A 23,546-nucleotide genomic window follows, 5' to 3' on the forward strand; every position below is an offset into this window, starting at 1 on the left:
GTTAATGAGAGCTTTACTGCTCCTCTGGTTACGCCTCATCGTCAGTTGATAGAGGTGATGGATCGTCAACGACAGGTTCCGATAGTGGTGGAGAAACTGCAGGAGGCGGCGTAGTGGCCCAGTGGGAAGCCGGAGAGGCCGCAGGATGAGTATCTGATGCTTCTGCAGAAGGTTTTCGGCACACTAGGAATATCGTGATGGGGAGTTGTTGATGTTTTTTCATCTGAGCAAAGATGCTCTTGTACAATGCCATTACACTGTCAATACGGTTACTAAATTTGATAGCTCTGACCATATTATCATCGATTTTCTGCGCCTTTTGTTGCAGAGCCCATGCCATGTTGCAAAGCTCTTGCTGGTTGTCCAAGGTAGGCGACATTCTTCAGCTTCGTCGTCGTCGCTGACGTCGGCTGCCTCCTCTTCTTCCTCACTCGCTGATCTTGTCATTTCGACAAGGTCCTCGTCGGTTAGGGGCTCCGAGTGGCACTCGATCAGTGAGTTGACGTCATCCGTCGTCATGTCAGAGAAATCTTCGTTGGTACTAACTGTGATAGCCTCACAGCCTTATCTACGGCGGAGTGGTGAACTTCGTCTGGCGTAAATTCCTCATAGTTATGAACAACGTCTGGCCACAATTTCCTCCAACTTGCATTCAATGTTTGCTGTTTCATTTCATTAAGAGCTTTCTGAATGTTGGCCAGACACGTTGCAATGTTGTATTCCCGCCAATATCTCTCGAGGCTGAAGTCCTTGTCGAATTCGTCGATGGAGGAGATGAGACCCTCCATCGTGGACCTCGTGTAGAGGGCCTTGAAGGCCCGAATGACCTTCAGATCTATTGATTGTACGAGGGAAGTGGTGTTGGGGGGCAGGAACTCCACTTGGACCCCATCATAATGCAGATCCCTTGCATGTTTGCCTGCACAGTCCATCAAGAGGAGGACCTTAAAGGGCAGGCCATTCTTCGCGAGGTACAGCTTCACCTGTGGAATAAAGCAGTTCACGAACCAGTCGAGTGTGAGGGCTTTGGTTATCCATGCCTTTTTATTACTCATCCAGTAGACGGGCAGCAAGGCTTTGTTTTTGTTTTTCAAAGCCCAAGGATTCAAGGACTTGTAAATCAAGCCGGGCTTGAGCATGAAGCCCACGGCATTCCCGCACATGAGGAGAGTGACCCGATCTTCGTGGGCCTTGAACCATGACTTCTTCACTTCGTCCTTGTAAAGGAACGTCCGGGACGGCATCCTCTTCCAGAAGAGACCAGTCTCATCCATATTGAACACTTGCTCCGGGAGATAGCCACCTTCTTTAATTAATTTCGGGAACTCTTCCTCTACGTGACGAAGAGCTGCCTCTTGGTCTGTCAAGGCGGCCTCCCCATACAAAGGAATGCTGCGAAGGCCAAACCTCCTCTTGAATTTCTCGAACTAGCCCTTGCTGGAAACAAAACCACGTTTTTCTCGTGGGGCAGGATCATCATCTTCGACATCATCACCTTCGTCGTCTTTGTTCAATTTTCCTTCAGGAACTAGGCTATCATACAGGGTTTAGGCTTTGGTTCGAATCATGTTGGTATCAAGACTAACTTTTTTTTCCAGACAGTCCGATATCCACATTGATAACGCATTCTCCTCTTGCACAATCGTCTTATTACGAGGAGTCACAACACACTTAGTGTCCTTGGAGAACGTTATTGAGGCAGTTTTACGTATTTTCATTTCATCTTTTTTTTATGTAACGAACCGTCGATTCATTTACTCCATAAATGCGGGCAACAGACGCATAGCTACTGCCTGCCTTAAGCATGTCCAATAATTTCTCGTTCGTCGTCATTTTTCTCTTCTTCTTGAGTTCACTAGAGGATGTAGAAAGGTAGAGGACATTTAAGAGCCATTTCCAAGGGCGTCACAAGCAATATTTTACACTAAAAAGCACAAGAAAACAGCTAAAAGTTCTACGCGGCAAGAAGCGAGAGAGAACAATGAATGCGGTCTTCCTTCACGGGGCGCACAGCAGGGAGAGATACTGGGTAAAGCGTCTCGGCGGCTCCGCCAATCAGCTTGTGAGATTCTGGAGCCGAGATCCAGCGAATCAGAGAGGTGGATTTTGAGTTGCTCGCCATCTCCGTGTTGATACCTGATGTTCTACTTTACTCTCTGCCTTCTGCTTGCGCCCGCGTAACTCTCGCACCATTTTTTCTAATTTTTTATATTTTTGAAAATCCGCGATGCACTGAGACCGCGAAACAGCGAGGGATTACTGTATGTATGTATGTATGTATGTATATATATATATATATATATATATATATATATATATATATATATATATATATATATATATATATATATATATATATACATAATATATATTTAAAACTAGACTTTTAAGTTAAACTACTTTATAATAAGCAAATAAGTTACTTATATGTACAGTAGTTTGTTTTGTGTAAATTCAATGTACGCCAGGTAATTCAACTTCCCATCTCGTGTTGAAACCTTTTATCCAACAAGATGGATCATTGCCAATCGAGTCCCGTATTATGATGTTTCCTGTTCTTTAACCTCTCGGTAAGGAGACAACAGATTATCTTAAGAAATACCATAATAAATTCTTTTTAAATGTTTTGACATATGCAGTATTATAAGATATATGGATTAGTTTGAAGGTTTCATTTTCATATACTATTTATCCATTACTCTTATTTGCCAATTACAGGTACCATAATTAATTCTGGAGTGGGTTTCATTTCGTGAAATTTTCGTGTTATGAGTCACATTTTACGTGTAAATCGCCTAATTCGTACCAACCCCTACAAAAACACATTAAATCTTATAATAAAGTTACAGTATAACCACAATGAAATACTATACAGCAAAATACATTTGAACCATTCTATATACCTAAACTAAGTTTTAATACCTGTAAATTAAGTATTCCTTAAAACATGATGCAATAATAAATGGAAAATAAAACAATACATACAATACTGTACATATACAAAATATACAGTACCATATGTACTGTACTATTATAGTTACCCTTACTATAGGGACACATTTTCTGTGGTAGAAACAACCAATTTTCTTCATAACATTAATGGGTTACTATTTTATTATCGTCCTTGCTGGCAAATCTCTTTCCTTATGAAACATTTTTTGCAATGCGAGTTATAAAAATCTTTGCATCTTGTTTCGCAGCGTGAAAATTTTGTAAGCAGATTCTTTTGGATTTGAGATATGTCTGTACTTATTATCCCATGATAATATGAAGGTAGACCAAGAACCACTGGTGGTAGGGCATACTGTGGCAGTGTTTACAGACATACGTTATCACTAGACCACATCTGGAACCAAGGGAGTACATTTCAAGTTCACCCTCCCTATTGCCAGATGAGATGTAAAGTACTGTTAACTTGGACAAATTAGAAGTGTGCAGACATTGAACACTTTAATTTAATTCTGGATTGTCTGACCATTTTACAAGTTAAGAGTCTGTATAGGCCTGTGTGTATTATGATCAAGAAAAGAGAACAGGGTGCCTCAATGGTGGGACAGTCTTTAAGGAGCAATCTTTCTTTTATTTCTTTCGTTATTGCATGGCCTGTTGAAGATGTAGCTGATGAAGTAGTTGTTCAGTTTGATACCGAAACCCAACCAGTTTGTTGCTCTTGATTTTTTAAGACTTGCTGTGCTGTTGTATATAAGAATTGCATGTGTGTGATCTTAATCTGCATTCTATTAGTGTCTTGTACTGGGGACTACTTTTAATTTAGAAATCTTGTGAGGAGAGCATAGACCTTACGTTCGCTCTGAGAAGTACTGTATGTTTCATGATCAGATTAAAGTTCTCAGCATAAATGAAAAGTTCAACTAAGCAGAATGAGTAAAATTATTATAAACAAGTGGTTTCCACATCTGTCAGTATGTCTAGAAATGGTGTGGTCATCAGAATGTAGACATGTTTGCAACATCACTGAGCAAATCGATCTGTGCCTCAACTAACCACCTGGAGACTATCCATCACATTCTCAGAAACGAGTTTTTGCAGCCATCTAGAAGGTCATTTATAGGTTCTGAGATATTGTCTACCATTATTTTGTCTCAAAGACACTAGTATATCTGGTTCTCATGGTAAAAATCTAAGAATGTATCAATGACTAAAATTATGTAGGATACTATTAACAAATTTCATGTTGTCTTTTTATGAAAAGAATTTTCAATCTCAGTCTTTAAGGGATATAAATTAATGCTTTATTCTGTACTCCTCAGCATACAGGATTAGACCAATCCATTTCAGGCATTATACGATGTATTTAAGGTTTTTAGTATCAAAATGTCTCCAGTAATCTGGTCTATTTTGGGGGGAATTTGAATGCACTTTTACAGTATCTAAAAGGTGCGACATTTGAACCAAAGGAAAATCTTTCACTTATGGATTTCACAGCTAAAATGCTTTCCCTATTAGCAGTGTCTTCAGCTAAGTGCACAACAAACTGCAAACACTTTCTTCTATCTTTTAAGGGTGGCTTTGGGAGCATAAGATGATTTTGCCTCTTTTGCCTTCCCTCAGAGCAAAATATTTCAAGACATTTCCTGCCATAATTTTTTCACTTCCTCTCTTTTTGGAAATGGTTTTAAGCATTTCATCAGAAAATAGATTTATTTGTCCTGTAATAGCTGTTTAGTAATTCTTGGACAAACTATGGACATTTTAGGTAGTTTCCATAATTTAGTATGTGGGATTGGAATTCCACATTGTCCTCTATCCAAAAATGCATTGTCATTTCTAATTAAGTGTTTGGTCATAAAACCTCACAAATAATTGAATAAAAATCCTATAAAAGCCTCAAGGTTAAGGTTCAGGAAATTAGGAGTACACCTACATCTCTTAATTTTAGCAAAAAAAAATCTTTCTTTGGACAGAATTTTAGTGGTAGCTCAATGGTGTTCACTTAACATTATTTTTAATACAGTAGTCTTAGTTTTCTTGTTGAGATTGCTTGTCTTTAGATCTTCTAGTGGCTTCTGGAGATGTGGTCTTTTAACTTTGAGTTCGGTTAATTTATGATTTTACTTACAAAATTTCAATTATTTATAAAAAAAAAACTATCTGGAGTACCATATTTCAGGGATGGTTTATCATCATTAATCTAGACCACTTGAGTCTAGAGTTTCAATTATTTCATACTGAATTTTAATTTTATAATGCACCTCTCTCTTTCCCTCACTGGTGCCGCAAGAGTATGGGAGTCACCAACATGAATATCAAGGTACAGTAGTTCATAGATATACACAAAATATTAATGATAATTTTTTTTTTTTTACGTTTATACTCGCCTGATGTTCATATATAGGCCAATCCTTGTCTCCACTGTCTTGTAATATCAAGCAGGATAGCAAATAGTTCAGCTTTGGAACAAAGAACACAGAGGGCCTGGTGCTTCTCTTCTTCCAGTTAACTGTTAATGTCTATTGAATTGAAATAAAATAGGAAGTTTTCATTTGATTTTAGGGGTAAATGGTGATAGACTGAGCTTCTGGAGATGAAGCAACGTGAACATCAGGTGAATATAGAAATAAATTCTATGATTAAAATTCTGTATTTTCTTGTCTAGGCTCAAAAAATTACACTACCCACAATACTGCTCTTAAAATGTTGAAATATTTATGCTAGTCAAAGGGGTTAGCAAAAGCACTGTTGCTTATTTTTATCTTTTCATAATAAAGCATAAGAAATTAAAGAAAAAAATCTGTCGATTAAAAGATTTTTTTTCTAGGTATAGAAAATTTTTGCTTGATTGAATCTGTAAGGATTAATTGCCATTATTTCAAAGTGTTGAATTCAAGATTATCTACTAACTTTGTTTCAGCTTTTCCTAAATTTTGTTTTTCTTATATTAAAAATTTACATTACAGTACAGATTATGTGAAATGATACTAAAACATTTTTTTAAGGAATAGTTCTATAATAAACAAGCAATAAGCAAGAGAGACGATCTATGATAATGTGGATTTTAGTCTTTCTTTCCACTAGGCATTTTAACCATACCAAGGTAATAACTTCTCTTGATATCATAGTTATTTCACATTTTACTTCATTACACCCCTTTTCTATTATGCTTGGTACTTATTTTTCTCTTTAATATAATATTTGACTGACTGGCTAGAAGGAATAACATACACATTGACAGCAATGACGAATGCAAATATCGCACTGCAGTAATTTAAATGTAAACTAAAGAATAAAGATGTGAGCAATCGTAGAGATTTTCCAGTAGATCAGTTCCATTTGTAAACCATAAAGTTCTAAATTGCTAAATAAAAGTTCAATGTAAAAAAAATTATTATTGAAAACGATAGCGAGTCCGGGTAAAGGTGAAAAAAAATATATAATTCAGGAGTGCTTCCTTTAGTGAACTGAGGGATATTAGGATCGAGACTACCCACTTAGTCTTCTGTCTCACAATGTACTTCTCATAGAGCAACTAAGATTTTGGCATGCAAGGTTTTAGCAGCAGAAGGGTTTCAAGTAATTAAAGAATTCAAAGTTCTGTGAGAGGCTTTTGAATCTGCAATATGCAGTGAACTTTCTGAACTCTTACTGACAGAAACACTTCAAACACTTACTCAACTTGCGGAGTTAGGTTAGGAGGCAACGGGGAGGGTAGAACCAAAAATACCATTTCAAGAGAGGATTCACTGTACTTTTGAGCTTTTAACAGAGCTCAATTACTATCGAAAGTTGGCTGATTACATGAATTGTCTAAAATTGGAGGCTTGCCATTATCACCGTCATCACTGAACAATCATCTAGCCTAGTCTTTCCTGGCTTTCCCCTTGAACTAACAGTAAGTTCCCTTCGCACTGCTAACTCCACTAAAAACTACTTTCACATAAGAGGTACTGCGAGGGAAAAGTGCTTTTCACAATGTTATTTAAATCACTGTATTTCTCCTAACTTCCAGAAACAATTCCTGTGCATTAGCGAGACATTTATTTTTTAAAAGGCGCTAGAAATCTATGACGATTTAGTGAAGAAAACCCTTGGTACTCTTACTACTGGCGATTTAGTATATAAAGCTAGTAGGGGGTGGTTTGAAAAGTTTAAGAACAGAAGTGGAATACACAGCATAATAAGGCATGGAGAGGCAACGAGTTTAGATAAGGAAGCAGTCAGTAAAAATTGTCGCCAAGTTTGGTAAACTTGAAACTGAAGAAGGTTATGCACCTCAACAGGTGTTCAACGTCGACAAAACTGGGTTGTTTTGGAAAAAAGATGCCATAGAGAACCTTTATTACAAAAGAAAAAAAACATTTGCATGGCATAAGCCAATGAAAGATAAGGCTTACTCTTCTCCTGTGCAGTAATGCAAGTGGAGATTTTAAGGTTAAGCCATTGTTAGTTTAACATGCCAACAACCCAAGGGTGTTAAAAAAGAACAACGTCATAAAGAATAGATTGCCTGTCGTGTGGTAGACTAATTCAAAGGCCTGGGTGACCCATCAATATTTTACTGAGTGGGTTCACGAAGTTTTTGCACCGGGTGTGAAAGCATATTTGCTAGAAGAGAACTTACCATTAAAAGGCTTTCTCTTGTTAGAAAATGCTTCTGCTCACCCTCCAGGATTGGATGAGGGTTTAGTTGATGAGTTGGACTTTATTCAAGTTAAATATCTGCTGCCTAACAAAACTCCTTTGCTATAATCTATGGATCAACAGGTTATTTATAATTTCAAGAAATTGTATACTAAAGCCTTGTTTCAAAGTCACAATAACACTGCTAACTTTTGAAAGAATTTTTGAAAAATAATTTTCATATTCTTAATTGCATTAACCTTATTGATAATGTGTGGAACCAAGTGACCTACCGCATTATGAATTCAGCCGGGAAGATACCCTGGCCTGATTGTGTAACAGAGTGAGATTTTGAGGACTTCAGTACTAATGACAAAATAGTGAATTGCATTGTTTCCTTGGGACAAAGCATGGAGTTGGAGGTCAACAATGATAATGTCAACGAGCTATTGGAAGACCACAGTACTGAGCTTACTACAGAAGAGTTGGAACACCTTCAAAATAAACAACAAAAGACTTTGGCTGTGGATCTGTCTTCTAGGGAGGAGGAAGGAAAGTAGGATATCCCAAGTTCAGTTATTAAACAAATGTGTGCAAGGGGGGGGAGCTTTTGTTAAAAAAAATCATTCTGATACCGTAGTAACTAATAGGACTGTAAACCTTCTCAACGATTGTCTTCTTACCATTATGGCCAAGATACAAGAAGATGATAGGAAGGCTTCTTTTGTCTTTGTTGGTGATTTTAATGCTCACCATAGGGAGTGGTTAAGTTCTATCTCTCCTACCGATCGCCATGGCTTAAGAGCTTTAGACTTTACCTCTGAACCCGGCTGTGAGTAAATCATAAATGAAGCTACTCACAGGTCTGATAATTGCTTGGACCTCGTATACACTGACTCCCCTGGCATTATAACTAGTATGGTTGGTTCTCCAGTCGGGACATCTGATCATGCCTTTGTGGAGGATTAATTTTATTTTAATTTATTTTTTTTGTTTGCCAAATCTTTATTTGAATTTGTCAGAGAGAGAGAGAGAGAGAGAGAGAGAGAGAGAGAGAGAGAAGAGATTTGTTTTAAGAGAGAGAGAGAGAGAGAGAGAGAGAGAGAGAGAGAATTTAATTTGCTTTAGTTTTGCTAGATCGCGCGTGCGCGAGAGAGTATGTGTGTTTGTGTGTGCGTGTGTGTTTGTGTGTGCGTGTGTGTTTGTGTGTGCGTGTGTGTTTGTGTGTCCGCGGTGCGCGCCGAAGAACAAGGGTAGTTAGCGAATGATTGTTTGTAGTGGGAAAGACTGTCGGTATATTTGAGGTTGTTTGTTTACATTTTTTAGCTAGGTTAGGGCGGTAATGAATGTCTTGGGCGAAAGCATTGGATATTTGACTGTTGCAGGAGTCGGTTGTGATTTTTTTTGTTCACTGACAGCCGGCTGTGAAGTGATTTTTCTTTATATCGGAGTAAGTCCTGTTTTTATTTATTTTTGTTAGGCGCGTTCATGGATGATAGGGAGTTATTTATCTATCTTTGATTATAGTGCGGTAGTTTAGTTAGTTAGGAGTTTTCGTAAGCGTTTTTTCTTTTTTATTGCAGGCCGTAATTCCTCCTTAGACTCTTTTAAACTCCTTGGAGTTTTTGTTTGTCTGTGGCCTGTTGGTTGCCTGCCGCACATTTGATAGATTGATGACGACCTGGACTGTACAATGAAAATAGAATTAGACTGCAGATATTTATATAGAGAGAATTTGAGCGTTGATGACCCGGCTGTGAAAATAGATTTGTTCTTGTTGATGATGATGATGATGATGACCAACGATAATGTGATTGGACAGTCGAATTGACTGCAGTTATTGTTTGCCAGGAAGTTGTGGCAATTGGCTTAAGGACTGTTGCCAGTGTGTGGAGTCTATGGACGACGGTGGCCACACACGTATATCAAATATTTAAGGGTTTTTTCGTATGTTTTAGTATTAAGTGATTTATTTTAGTGTTTAAGTGATTTCCGTTACTGTGTGGGGACTGTTGGTGTTGGGTTGTAAAGTTTTTGGTGATTGGTAAGTTCTGTGTACCCACACACATCGCTATAATATAAATATAAAAGTGTTATTTATGTCTGTCTAGTGTTAAGTTTGTTTAATGTGTGATTTTTGTTTTGGTTGCGGTGAATATAGTTTTAAGGTTATGTTTTGTTTGTTTTTCCCTTCGTGCAATAGTCCAGTTTAAAGTAAAGTAAGGGGAAAGTTTGTATTGTGGGATATTTGAAAGTAAGAGTGATCAAAGGTGTGGGGGGTTTGTTATCGTTTACATCCCACCACACCTTAATTTCATTAGTAGTGAAGACTGAACAGCCTGTACCTAATGTATCATACTCTTGTAAAATTTATATTAAATCCCAAGCAGACTGGAATGGGAATTTGCATGATCTATCGTGCTTGAATTGGTCACAATTATATAGTAGTTTAGATCCTGTTGTCCCTTTGAATGAGAATCTAGTAAACATAATTGATAAGCGTATCCAATTCTTGTGTGCTAAGGTACCGAGTGAAGGACAAACCGTGGTTCAATGATGATTGTAGATGTGCTTATTTGGAGAAGCAGGAGGCCTATCATCTTTGAAAGGGTAACAGATCAGATTTGACCCGGAATAACTATACTCGGCTTCGAGCTTTTGCTCAGAGTGGTTATGCCTCAACTGAAAACGAATACAATTTAATCATAAAAGAAACCCTTTCTGGTACAACTCAGGAACATAAATGGTGGTCTACCCTTAAATCTGCACTCTTTGGTGTAGATGCAACAGTTCCTCCTTTACTTGAACCAGATGGCTCAGTCACTCACTGTCCAAAGGAAAAGGCAACCCTTTCGGCTGATGCTTCTGACAGTAAACAGTAATGAAAAACTTGAACTTCCTCATTCCTGCTTTCCTGAGTTTAAACTAACTAGTTTAGCTTTTCGATCTCGTGAAATTAAAGCTCTGTTGATGGACCTTGATGCTTATGGAGGTGTAGACCCAAATGGTATTTTTCCTTTGTTTTTTATAAAGACTGCAGATTTCTTAGCTCCAAAGTTATCTATTATTTTGCAAGTTAGCAAGATGAGGAGTTTTTAGCACTTGTTGGAGAATTGGTAATGTTACTCCTCTATGTAAATGTGTTTGTGGTAGCTCAATTTCCATAACTCCCATATCATCTAAAGTTTTTGAACGTCTTCTGGCAAAACGTTTTAAAAGGTTGCTGAAGGTAATCATCTATTCCCTAGTTTGCAATTTGGTTTTCGTAAAGGCCTTAGAGCATGTGATGCCCTTCTTACAATCTCCAATGCTGTACAGAAATGCCTTGATTGTGGTCAGAAGTTCGTATGATTGGCCTTGATTTTAGTGCTGCCTTTGATCGTGTTAATAATGAGGTCCTTGTTTTCAAACTCAAACAGTTGGGAGTGGGTGGGTTGTTTCTTAGCATTATTATTGATTTTTTATGTAATAGATCTCAGAGAGTTGTTGTTGATGGGCACCATAGTGAGTATAGGAATGTGATATCTGTTGTTCCACAGGGCAGCGTTCTTGGCCCATTACTTTTCATACTATATACACATGACATGTGGTTTGGCCTAGAAAACAAGCTTGTTGCATATGCAGATGATGCTACTCTCTTTGCATCAATTCCATCCCCTAAATGTAGATCTGGGGTTGCTGAATCCCCTAATAGAGATCTAGCTAAAATTAGTGTATGGTGCAAATTATGGGGCATGAAGTTGAATCCTAACAAAACTCGAAGGATGATTGTAAGAAGGTCACGGACGGTGGCTCCTCAACATCCGGATCTCAGTATTGATAATGTTTCTTTAAATTTGTATGACTTTTAAAATTTTAGGTGTGATTCTCTACAGCAAATTTACTTTTGAGAAACCCATTAGGTCTGTCTTCTTCCATTGTACAAAAAATTGGCTTATTGAGGAAGTCTTACAAGATTTTCGGTGATCAATCTATCCTGAGGAAGTGTTTTAATTCTTTCATTCTCCCTTGTTTTGAGTATTGTTCTCCTGTCTGGTCCTCAGCTGCTGATTCTCATCCTAATTTGTTGGACAGAAACTTACGGTTTATTACAAGTCTTATTCCTGATCTAGACATTAATCTTTGGCACTGTCGTTCAATTACTTCATTATGCATGTCGCATAAGATTTTTCATAATTCTGACCATCTTTTACATTCAGATCTTCCTGGACAATTCCATCCTGTTCGTAATACTAGGCAGGAAGTTCATTCTAATAGCCAGGCCTTCTCCATCATGAGGCTCAATACTACACAGTATTCTAGAAGTTTTATTTTAGATGTGACCAAGTTGAGGAATAATTTCCCTAATTGAGTAGTTGAATCAGTAGAACTTCAAAAGTTCAAAGTTGCAGCAAATATTTTTATGTTGAACAGGCTGACATAAGTCTTTTAATAGTTTATATATGACATATCTGTTTTGACGACGTTACTGTTTTTAGAATGATTTATTGTTAATTTGTTCTCATCATTTATTTATTTCCTTATTTCCTTTCCTCACTGGGCTATTTTTCCCTATTGGAGCCCTTGGGCTTGTAACATCTTGTTTTTTCAATTAGGGTTGTAGCTTGGCTAGTAATAATAATAATAAAAATAATAAAATATATCACAATATTGAAGAGACAGAGTTGTACCAACAGCCACAGAAAAACTTAAAGAACAAAGGCCCTGGCACTTCACTTCTTATCCTTAACAGCTAGTGTGTTTCAATACTTAACTACATACATGTGTCTATTGAAAGAAAAGAAAAAGTTTAACATTTTTATATAACTTGTATGAGTAATCCATAAACCGAGCTTCTGGAGAAGAAGCAATATGAACATCAAGGGAGATTCATAGAAATAAAATGCAATAGACTATCGCCAAAATTATTGCATGAAATACTCCAATACCAAATTGTTTTTAATCACCTGAATATTCATTACTAATAAGGAAAATCTACTGCAAATTATCCCAAAATAAAGAACCTTCATAAGAGGGAAATTTCCAGTTTGATACTTTGTCAAATCTGGGACTATTTCATTAAATCTGATTTATCAATAATTGACTTTAACCTTAACAGCATTAAAAAATTGGGGTTTGTAATAGTGACTCCTAGTAGGCAGGAGCATTTTGCAATAGTAGTATGACTACTATTTACGTCTTCAACATGGTATAGACCTAGTATACCAGGACTTTATTTATATTTACCAGCTTAGACAATGTCTCAGGTGTACTGAAAAATTGTGCGCCTAATATGAGAGGCAAACAGTAATAGGGCACATTACAATATTAAGCATTACCTACAAAACTTGCTCCTTTGTCCCTTGGTCCAGACGGAAAGATATATAGATCTGGCAATGTAAAAATTTAGAGGACTTTACAGCTGTGTTAGTACCCTTTGGGGCCTACTCCCCAGGGTTAGAGCTCATACACAAGTGAACCGCAGGGGAGACGGTAAGTAAAATTTTCTTCTTTTGTTAAATGTTGAAAGCACATGCTTCATAGATATAGTCGGCCTTCGCTTTTCGCAGGTTCATTCTTCGCAATTTCCCTCATTCGTAACAGAACCGTATAACCTATTAATAAAAAAATTAAATTTTTGCGGGTTCGCGAGATGTACAGTCAGACCTTGGTTATCGTGATATTTAGGTTACAGACACAGTCGCGATAAGCAAAAATTCGCGAATAAATGTTACACTATGGTGGGCTAGCTCCTAACCTGAAAAGTCACTGACCTTTGGCACAAGCGGGTGCCTGAGCTGATGATACAGTAAATATTGCCTAATAGTTTGAATTTGGTTTCTACAACAGTTTATAATCATATGTACAGTGTACAGAACATTTGCACTAATGTACACTATGTACTGGACACAGTAAGGTTACAGTACAGTATTGTGCTAAGGTAAAGTTCACGGAGCCGTCGTCATCCCCTTAATGTTCTGTATGGTAAAAGTTGTTCCTATCTAGTAATATTGTACTATAACTTAATACTCACTGATACCGAAATGTACATTACTGTAATATATATACAGTTATATTACTACAGTACAGCTTAACTGTACCTACTGTAAATGTTCTGTGTTTTCGTTCAGACGACTGTAGCTTACCCGATAGCATGATGCAACTTCTTATGTGTTGTCTCTTGCGCAGTATTTTACTGTAAAATGAAGGTAAAAGTGGAAGAGAAAAAGAGGGCTTTTGAAGAATGGCTGCAGAGTAATAGTGTAGAGAAGTATGAAAAATATAGAGAGAAAAATGTGGAAGTAAAGCGCAAGGTAAGTGAGGCAAAGAGGGCAGCTGACCTGAGGTGGGGTCAGGTATTGGATCGTTCATATGAAGAGAGTAAGAAGAAGTTTTGGAAAGAAGTGAAGAGAGTAAGGAAGGCTGGTTCAAGAATTGAAGACAGTGAAAGATGGAAATGGAAGGTTGTTAAAAGGAGAGGAAGCAAGGAAAAGGAGGGCGGAATATTTTGAAAGTTTACTGAATGTTGAGGATAATAGGGAGGCAGATATAATTGCTGTTGCAGGTGTTGAGGTGCCGGTGATGGGAGATGAGAATGAGGGAGAGATTACAAGAGAGGAAGTGAGGAGAGCACTAGATGAAACGAGAGTAGGAAAAGCATCTGGTATGGATGGTGTGAGAGCCGAGATGTTGAAGGAAGGGGGGGGGGTGACTGTACTTGAATGGTTGGTGAGCTTGTTTAATATGTGTTTTGTGTTGTTAATGGTACCAGTAGATTGGGTTTGTGCTTGTATTGTACCACTAAATAAGGGTAAGGAAGGTGTGCACGAGTGTTGTAATTCAAGGGTATTAGTGTGTTGTTTAGTTGGAAAAGTGTATGGTAGAGTACTGATTAATAGGATTACGGATAAAACAGAGAATGCAATCTTAGAAGTACAGGGTGGTTTTAGAAGAGGTAGGGGTTGTATGAATCAGATTTTTACAGTTAGGCAGATATGCAAGAAATATTTAGCAAAAGGTAACGAGGTGTATGTTGCGTTTATGGATCTGGAGAAAGCGTATGATAGAGTTGATAGGGAAGCAATGTGGAATGTGATGAGGTTATATGGAGTTGGTGGAAGGTTGTTGTAAGCAGTGAAAAGTTTCTACGAAGGTAGTAAAGCATGTGTTAGGATAGGAAATGAAGTGAGTGATTGGTTTCCGGTTAGAGTGGGGCTAAGACAGGGATATGTGATGTCGCCGTGGTTGTTTAACTTGTATGTTGATGGAGTGGTGAGAGAGGTGAATGCTCGAGTGCTTGGACGAGGATTGAAACTGGTAGACGAGAATGACCATGAATGGGAGGTAAATCAGTTGTTGTTTGCGGATGATACTGTACTGGTTGCAAACGCACAAGAGAAGCTTGGCCGATTAATGACAGAATTTGGAAGGGTGTGTGAGAGAAGGAAGTTGAGAGTTAATGTGGGTAAGAGTAAGGTTATGAGATGTACGAAAAGGGAAGGTGGTGTAAGGTAGAATGTCATGTTGAATGGAGAGTTACTTGTGGAGGTGAATCACTTTATGTACTTGGGGTCTGTTGTTGCAGCAAATGGTGGAGTGGAAACAGATGTACGTCAGAGAGTGAATGAAGGATGCAAAGTGTTGGGGGCAGTTAAGTAGTAAAAAATAGAGGGTTGGGCATGAATGTAAAGAGAGTTCTGTATGAGAAAGTGATTGTGCCAACTGTGATGTATGGATCGGAGTTGTGGGGAATGAAAGTGACGGAGAGACAGAAATTGAATGTGTTTGAGATGAAGTGTCTAAGGAGTACTGTATGGCTGGTGTATCTCGAGTAGATAGGGTTAGGAACGAAGTAGTGAGGGTGAGAACGGGTGTAAGAAATGAGTTAGCAGCTAGAGTGGATATGAATTTGTTGAGGTGGTTTGGCCATTCTGAGAGAATGGAAAATGGCTGTCTGCTAAAGAAGGTGATGAATGCAAGAGTTGATGGGAGAATTAAGAGGAAGCCCAAGGTTTGGGTGGATGGATGGAGTGAAGAAAGCTCTGGGTGATAGGAGGATAGATGTGAGAGAGGTAAGAGAGCGTGCTAGAAATAGGAATGAATGGCGAGCGATTGTGACGGTTCTGGTAGGCCCTGCTGCTTCCTCCGGTGCCTTGGATGACCGCGGAGGTAGTAGCAGTAGGGGAGTCAGCGTTATGAAGCTTCATCTGTGGTGGATAACGGGGGAGGGTGGCCTGCGGCACCCTAGCAGTACCATTCGAACTCGGTTGAGTCCCTTGTCAGGCTGGGAGGAACGTAGAGAGGAGAGGTCCCCTTTTTTTTGTTTCATTTGTTTGATGTTGGCTACCCCCCAAAATTGGGGAAAGTGCGTTGGTATATTTATGTATGCATATACTTTCTAAAACAGAAATATAGCCAATATCTCGATAATAAGTGTTTCTTTTCAATAAAAAAACAATGAATTTGATTACTTTTCAACAGTTGATATCTCTCTCTCTCTCTCTCTTATATTCGATTTAGTTTTGGATGCATTATTGCATTCTAGAAAATTACGATTATTTAAATAGTTAATTTTACTTTAATAAAACAGGCATGTACTTTTCTTTTAGATTTAGGGATGTTTTATCAATCTAAGTATTTTGGGTGCAGTGATCAGATCAGCTGATCTGACCATGACACCCAGAATAGAGAGAGAGAGAGAGAGAGAGAGAGAGAGAGAGAGAGAGAGAGAGAGAGAGAGATCAGCTGTTGAAAAGTAATCGAATGCACTGTTTTTGTTTGTTTATTTAAAAGAAACAATTATTATTGATATATTTAAGGTTTTAGTTTATAAAATAAGCTGTATTTCTGTTTAAGAAAGTGTATACAGTAACATAGTGTGCAAGAGACATCACATAAGAAGTTGCGTAGTGGAGTAGGTTATGAGTCGCCTTAGCAAATCAAAAACAGAGTATTGAGCATACTATTTCTTAACTTATTCAAACCACCTACTATGTATAGTTAATATAGTCTTACATAAGCACCGATGTGTTATGATCAATAATACATTTATAACTCATTACAGTATTAGTTCTCTCTTATTCGATGTCAGGATGCCAGAAAACTTCAAATCATTCATATATTCTCTCTCTCTCTCTCTCTCTCTCTCTCTCTCTCTCTCTCTCTCTCTCTCTCTCTCTCTCTCTCTCTCTCTCTCTCTCTCTCTCTCTCTCTCTGCGTGTGTGTAATAATTAAAATCTTTATTTCTTTGCTAAGTCTCTATTGAGGCTTTAAAATCAAGCACCACAGAGCTAAAAACTATAAAATATTGTGCATCGGCAACATGAGTGACACTGCTTAACATTATGCAATTCAACTCTGTACAAGTAAATAAAATATGAGAGAAGCATTTCAAATAAACTATTGGAATTAGTATACTAGTAGACCCCCGCCATACGACATTAGTCCGTTCCGGAGTTGGTATCGTATGGTGAAAATGTTTTATGGCGGGCAATAGAATAGCTAATGCGTGCAAAACCCCAGGTAAAAACATCAAAATTTTATATACATATTAAAAATTAGTAACAAAATAGTATAGTAAGCACTGTACTAGAGTATACTTATATATAATATACATGTACTGTACAGTATATAATTAAATAACATTATAAATAAAAATTATATACTGTACTGTAAAGGAAAAATTAAATTTTATTTACCTTTGGAGTGACGTGACTTGAGCTGGTAGTGGGTGGAGGCAAGGGGGGGGGAGACGGCAGATATAAAAACGTATCAATGCTAATTATGTTATGTACACTTAATAATAAATTTATTCTAACTATTAAACACTTAAAATAAAAAATGCTTTTTTTTTATTATTTTTGTCTTTTGAAATTTTTTTTTATGATTTTTTTTATTTCAGAACTTAAAAAATTACTCTTTTTTAGCTTTTTTAATAGAATCACTTATATCATCTTTGCTTCCTGACACTTCTCTTTTGGAGAAATATCTATCCAAAGAAGCCTGTTTCTGACTATTCCTCAACATATTTCTAAAATGACTCATACACTTGTTATTAACTCTCCAGAAGACGACCTGTGTGAAGTTTTTCTGGTTTTTTTTTTTTTTTAATGAAACTCGTAAGGTTTTCATACCAACCGATAGCTTCCATTATTTTTGCTGATGTCGTTTCTTCAGTCTTCCTCCCGTCCTCGCCACCACAAGAGCTGTGCTCTTCTTGAATGATGGTCAACTGCATTGCCTCCAACTCCTTCAAGTCTTCAGTCGTAAGCTCCTCCCTGTGCTCCTCGATAAGATTATGGACGTCAGCCTCATCAACAACAAGCCCCATGGACCTCCCGATTGAAATTATTTCCTCAACATCACCCTTAGGGGCAGATCATCAACGGCCTCATCTTCGGTTGATGGTTCGAAACCTTCGAAGTCGGGTTCTGCCACAACAGCTGGCCACACAGTTTCTTCCATGAGGAGTTCAAGGTGCGCCGTGAAAACTCATTCCAAGCTTTGTCGATCATCTTCAGGCATTGAACGATGTCAAAATGCCCCTTCCAAAATTCACGGAGGGTGAGTTGAGTGCTTTCGGTCACTTCGAAGCATCTTTTGAACAGATGCTTCGTGTAAAGCTTCTTAAAGTTGGCAATCACTTGCTGGTCCATAGGCTGGAGGAGAGGGGTGGTGTTTGGTAGCAGATAGAGAACCTTAAACAAGGAGAAGTCAGGATGAATGATGTCCTCGAGGTCAGGAGGTTGAGCAGGGGCATTGTCCAGTACCAGGAGACATTTGAGAGGAAGATTGTTCTCTTCTAAAAAGTTCTTGACAGCAGGACCGAAGCAAACGTTTATCCACTCAATAAATATGGTCCTCGTGACCCAGGCCTTGCCATTAGACCTCCAAAATACCGAGAGCCTATCCTTCGTGATATTTTGTGCCTTGAAGGCACGAGGATTCTCTGAGTGGTATACCAGTGGGGGCTTAATTTTTAAGTCCCCACTGGCATTTGCACAAAATGCGAGGGCAAGTCTGTCCTTCATCGGTTTATGGCCAGGAAGTTTCTTTTCTTCAGCTGTGATATATGTACGGCTGGGCATTTTCTTCTAGAAAAGGCCAGTTTCATCACAGTTAAACACTTGCTGAGGAATGTAGCCTTCTCTGGAAATTACTTTCTTAAACTTCCTGAGGAATTCTTCTGCTGCTTTCTTGTCAGAACTGGCCGCCTCTCCATGCCTGACTACTGAGTGAATACCAGTCCCCTTCCAAAAACAATCAAACCCCCCATGAGAAGCCTTGAACTCTTGGGGGGCTTGCTGCGACGTTCCTTCGTCTCCGCCGTCTCTCTGGGCTTCCACAAGATCGGCGAAGATGGCACTCGCCTTGTGCGAAATTACCGATTGCATGAGTGTATCCCCAGCGATTTCCTTCTCTTTAATCTATAGTAGGAGGAGTCTCTCCATCTCGTCGTTGATCGAGGTCCTTCCACTGGCAAAGACAGTGATGCCTTTAGAAAACTTACTTGCTTTAATGGCTTCCTTGTTTTTGATGATTGTACCAATCGTTGACTGGTTACGGCCATATGTACTAGTGAGGGTAACGATACACATGCCTTCTTCGTATTTCTTTATTATCTCCAGCTTCGTTTCCATAGTAATCATCTTCTTACTTTTCCCTTTAACATCACTAGTAATCTTGGGACCCATGGCTAACAAATTAAAGTTGGAATTAAGCACTAAAATGCACAAAAAATACGATATCGCAAGCACTCACACGAGATAAAGTCTTTACGGAACGCACACGAGATTCTGAATTGAGCGCGCGATTAACAAAGCATCTCTCTCAGGCATTGTGGGAGGGATTTCCGCCAATAGCGTATCGGCATCTTAGTGACGCCGTGACTCCGACCAATAGCAGACCAGCTTCTTAGTGACGTATGCAGTGACGTATGATCGTGGTGGTAGGCGAGTGACTCGCACAGTTGTACGCGTAAAAACCGCCAAGTTTGAATTTTGGAATTCGATGCTGTAAGGTGGGGAAAAATGTCGTAACCAGGGGACGAAAAAACATCGTATTCCACACCGTAACGTGAAAAAAACGTAAGCTGGGGACGCCATATCCCAGGGGTCTACAAATTGGAAAATGATAGATCATGTAATAATAGTTTCCTTCAGTAAATATGAAATATCCTTTGATAGCATGCCTTAATAATAAGGGAGTTATTTGATCCGAAAATTGAGGTTGACGACAGACTAGGCAGGGTTGATCAGTTGATTTGAACGTAAACAATGCATAAGATTATAATTTGCTATGTTTTTCATTATAAATACGATACTAAATGTGAATGTTACATGCATTATCATTGGATACAGTTAAGTGAAACACCAGGTACAGAGAAGGACGAAGCAATATGACAAAGAGATGAGACAGAGGGGGAGGCGGAAGCGTGCGTACGTGCGTTCAGATTCCCTGGGCCTTGCGGTAGGCAAATTCCTACTCCTTGCACATTTCCTCTGCCAAGTATAAGCTAATTCAAATAAATTAGCGAAATCAATGAATTTGGGATATGTGAGAAGAAGGAATGAAAAATAGGAATGGGAATACATGGAATGAGGTATTAGAAAGGTGTTTAGAATGATTAATAAAATGAAAATGACGAATAAATGCTAGAAAGAGAAGATCAATGAAATCGCGAAAAATAGAGAGTACCAAAGGAATTGGAAAGACACGTTGTAGATGTGTGTGGGAGAGCAAAGTAAATGTACGAAAGGGAATTGGGAAAATGATTAAGGATATAATAAGTGAAAGGACAATAATAATGGGAAGGAGATATGCATGATAGGGTATATCAGCGAGGTAATTCTCTGAAAGTAAATGGTCATATCACTAGGATAATATCGTGAAAGTGAATATAGGTTGATGACAGACTAGGCAGATTTGATCAGCTGATTTGAATATAAACAATGCATGAGATTACAATTTGTTATGGTTTTAATTATAGATAGATACTAAGATGTGAATATTACATGCATTATTATTGGATACAGTTAAGTGAAACACCAGTTTAATCAAAATCTGGTTTATTTCAAACATAGCTGTAATTTTCTACCACAGTAAATGGATACTCACTGTACAGAGAGAGCTAGGGTAGTGGCGCGCAGTGCTCCCAGTGTAAAGGAGTGCTAGGTATTGCATTGTTCTTGGCCATCCCAATGCTGTTGCCAACTATTAGGAATCGAACTCTTAATGTTGGGTAAACAATAACCACAAAGAATTTTTTTTCCCTTGGCCACAAAAAACCGAAACCGCGAAGTAAGAAAACGCGATTCACGAGGTCTGACTGTACTCTTGCTGGGCAACGATTTCAAACAGTCTGAGCTAAGTTTCATCTAGCTAGCTTCACACCACTTCCCTCGCTGCCCAGCACAACATCCCATCTCACTCTGACTCGGCCTCAGTCTTGCATTCTCTCTCCTTGCGTGTGCATCTCCCTCTTTGTTCCTTTTTGAGCAAAATCATGTTTACATGTAAAAAAAGTGATGTATTTGTATACAGTAGTACATGCTCCTGGACACTGTTTATTTATATTTACGGGGTAATGCACTGTAGACGTGCGATTCCCTACAGTACTGCACAAGAAAAGACATATCAGGAGTTGCGTCATGCTTCAAGACTGCTGTGTAGAACTTCATACTAAAATAATGAGTGGTCTTTGTATAAAATATGTACAATTAGTTAACCTTAGATGCAGTATCATTGTATACATATTGTACATAATGTATAGTATTGTTTATTATCTATACTGTACAGTACTGTATATAAATTACATGTACTGTACTCTACAATATGTAAATGTAGGCTAGGTGTGCGGTGAGTTGTCAAACAGTGCAAGTTGTCTGAACAAAAACAGCGAACACTAACAGTACAGTTAAGCCGTACTGCAGTGATAGTACTCTATATATATTACAGTAATAAACACTACAGTATTAGTGTTATATTAGATAGGAACAACAGAGATTTGTTATTATAAGTGTCCTGAAGACTATTGTAGTGTTAAGTACTGTACTGTAACATAGCCTTACCGTGTCCAGTACATAGTGTAAACCTATGCATATGTACTGTACACTTACAGAAATATTTTCATTCAATTACAAAATATGCTGTGATAGAAACCCAGTAAAACAATATTAAGCAGTATTTAAGTGTGGTAATCGATTACGTGTAGGCAATGGGCAATGAATTTGTTGGGTTAGGAGTTATCCCACCCTAGGGTGGCAAGTATTCGCGGATTCTCGCTTTTCACGATTGTCTGTTACCTAACCGCCGCGAAAAGGGAGGGCTCACTGTATAAGCTTATGTGACCTAGAGGAAAGATTCATAAAAACAATCGTTAGAGAATGCTTGAGGAACGACAAAAATACAGTACTGTATACCATTTCATATATCTGAATGATTTTATACTTTTGTCTGGGAACCACATGTTTTCACTTGCTTCTAGACACATGAAAGGCCAGTGGCAGTGTAATGGTACCATGGGCCTCTGAGAAAAAAACGGTGGCAAGAAATAATGTTCTATTATTTCTTATATTGATAGTCAAGTTACACCATTGCAGTAAAAAACCTTTTCTATTCAAAGGTAGGATCAATAGAAATAAATAAAGCTTTTAAGAGTTTTTGATATACAGTACTTGAAAAACCTAATACTGGTACTTACTAACAAATGCCTCTGGAATAGAAAGCAAGTCTGGATGCACTAAAGGATCATCCTTTGCATTAATAAAGACTATCGGAACCTGGATGTTGTGCATATAATTGGCTGAACTGTCATTCCTATACAATTCTTCTACACTACGAAATCCAAATATCCTCCTGAAACGATAAAAACAATAAATGTACAATAAAACATTTAAAAATATTTCTTGAGGTCTTATACACTAAGTCCAGTAACTTGAAGCAATTATCAATAAGAAAGTTCAATACCATATTACACAAATGGCAGATTTTTTTTTTTTATTAAAATGAATTTTCTATACAAACCATATCTCAAACATAAAATAAAAATTTACCAATATAATATGCATTATTACTTCCAGCGAGACCTTTGAAAATAAAAAAAGGCTTCATACCTACTGTAGAGGCTAAACACAGTGCACCTAGCAATCATTCGTTACAGTACATTTATTAGTGACCAAGTCATTTCTGAGCCCAATACAGTATTGGGAGGTAAGAGGAAATATACAGTATATGAATATTTCCATTAATCTTCCCCAGCATTCACTTATGAATATATCTAGTTGGACAGAGGGAAAGGGTAACTGATTAGGGAATAGTTAAAATCCACAAAATATGACAAATTCGTGGATAGTTTGTATTTTTCCTAACGATACAAACCTTTTGCTATTTATTTTGAGTATTACTTTCAGTGAAATTGGAAGGATGAGCCATTAAAATTTTGACAAGGGTTTACTAATCATCCCGCTAGTTAGCGGGAGGAGGGGGGGGGACAGGGGTAGCTTGCTACCACTCCCACTCACATACCTGTGATTTAGCTCACTTTGCTGGGAGGTAGGGCTTCAAGGGGGATAGGGTCGGCAGGTAAGTTTGTATAAATAGCTAAAAGCTTGTATCGTTAGGAAAAACACAAATTATCTATGAATTTGTCATTTTTTCCATAACTGGAATACAAACCTAAGCTATTTATTGGGGGTGACTCACACACTAGGAAGGGTGGACATACCTGCTAATCTGGCTTTTGGCTTTACCTGGGGGCTCCTTACCCGAGTATATTTGTACTCAAAATAAGGAGTCCCTGCACCTCGCTGAAACCTTGCTACGCAAGGTCTGCGGCCTACATAAGCTGTGTGTTGAGATAAGCAGTATGACTGTCAAGGTGAAAGATATTCAGAGACTTTGTAGGAAAAACTGTAGGACCAAGACTTTCCCAATACCACCTTGCCAGAGGATTATTATTATAATTATTGCTTGCTAAGCTACAACCCTAG

The 23,546-nt window shown here is 38.1% G+C and overlaps 1 protein-coding gene across 1 annotated transcript in view; it reads right to left on the minus strand.

Annotated features, from left to right (window-relative positions):
* Positions 1-23,546, minus strand: part of Hydr2 (abhydrolase domain-containing protein 2) — a 237,306-nt gene that overhangs the window by 24,846 nt on the left and 188,914 nt on the right. Inside the window, exon 6 of the mRNA XM_068374124.1 lies at positions 22,259-22,413. Within this exon, the coding sequence (XP_068230225.1) occupies positions 22,259-22,413 (155 nt within the window). The remainder of the gene's footprint in view (positions 1-22,258; positions 22,414-23,546) is intronic.

This window comes from Palaemon carinicauda, chromosome 5, assembly GCF_036898095.1.
Source record: "Palaemon carinicauda isolate YSFRI2023 chromosome 5, ASM3689809v2, whole genome shotgun sequence".
Lineage (NCBI taxonomy): Eukaryota > Metazoa > Arthropoda > Malacostraca > Decapoda > Palaemonidae > Palaemon > Palaemon carinicauda.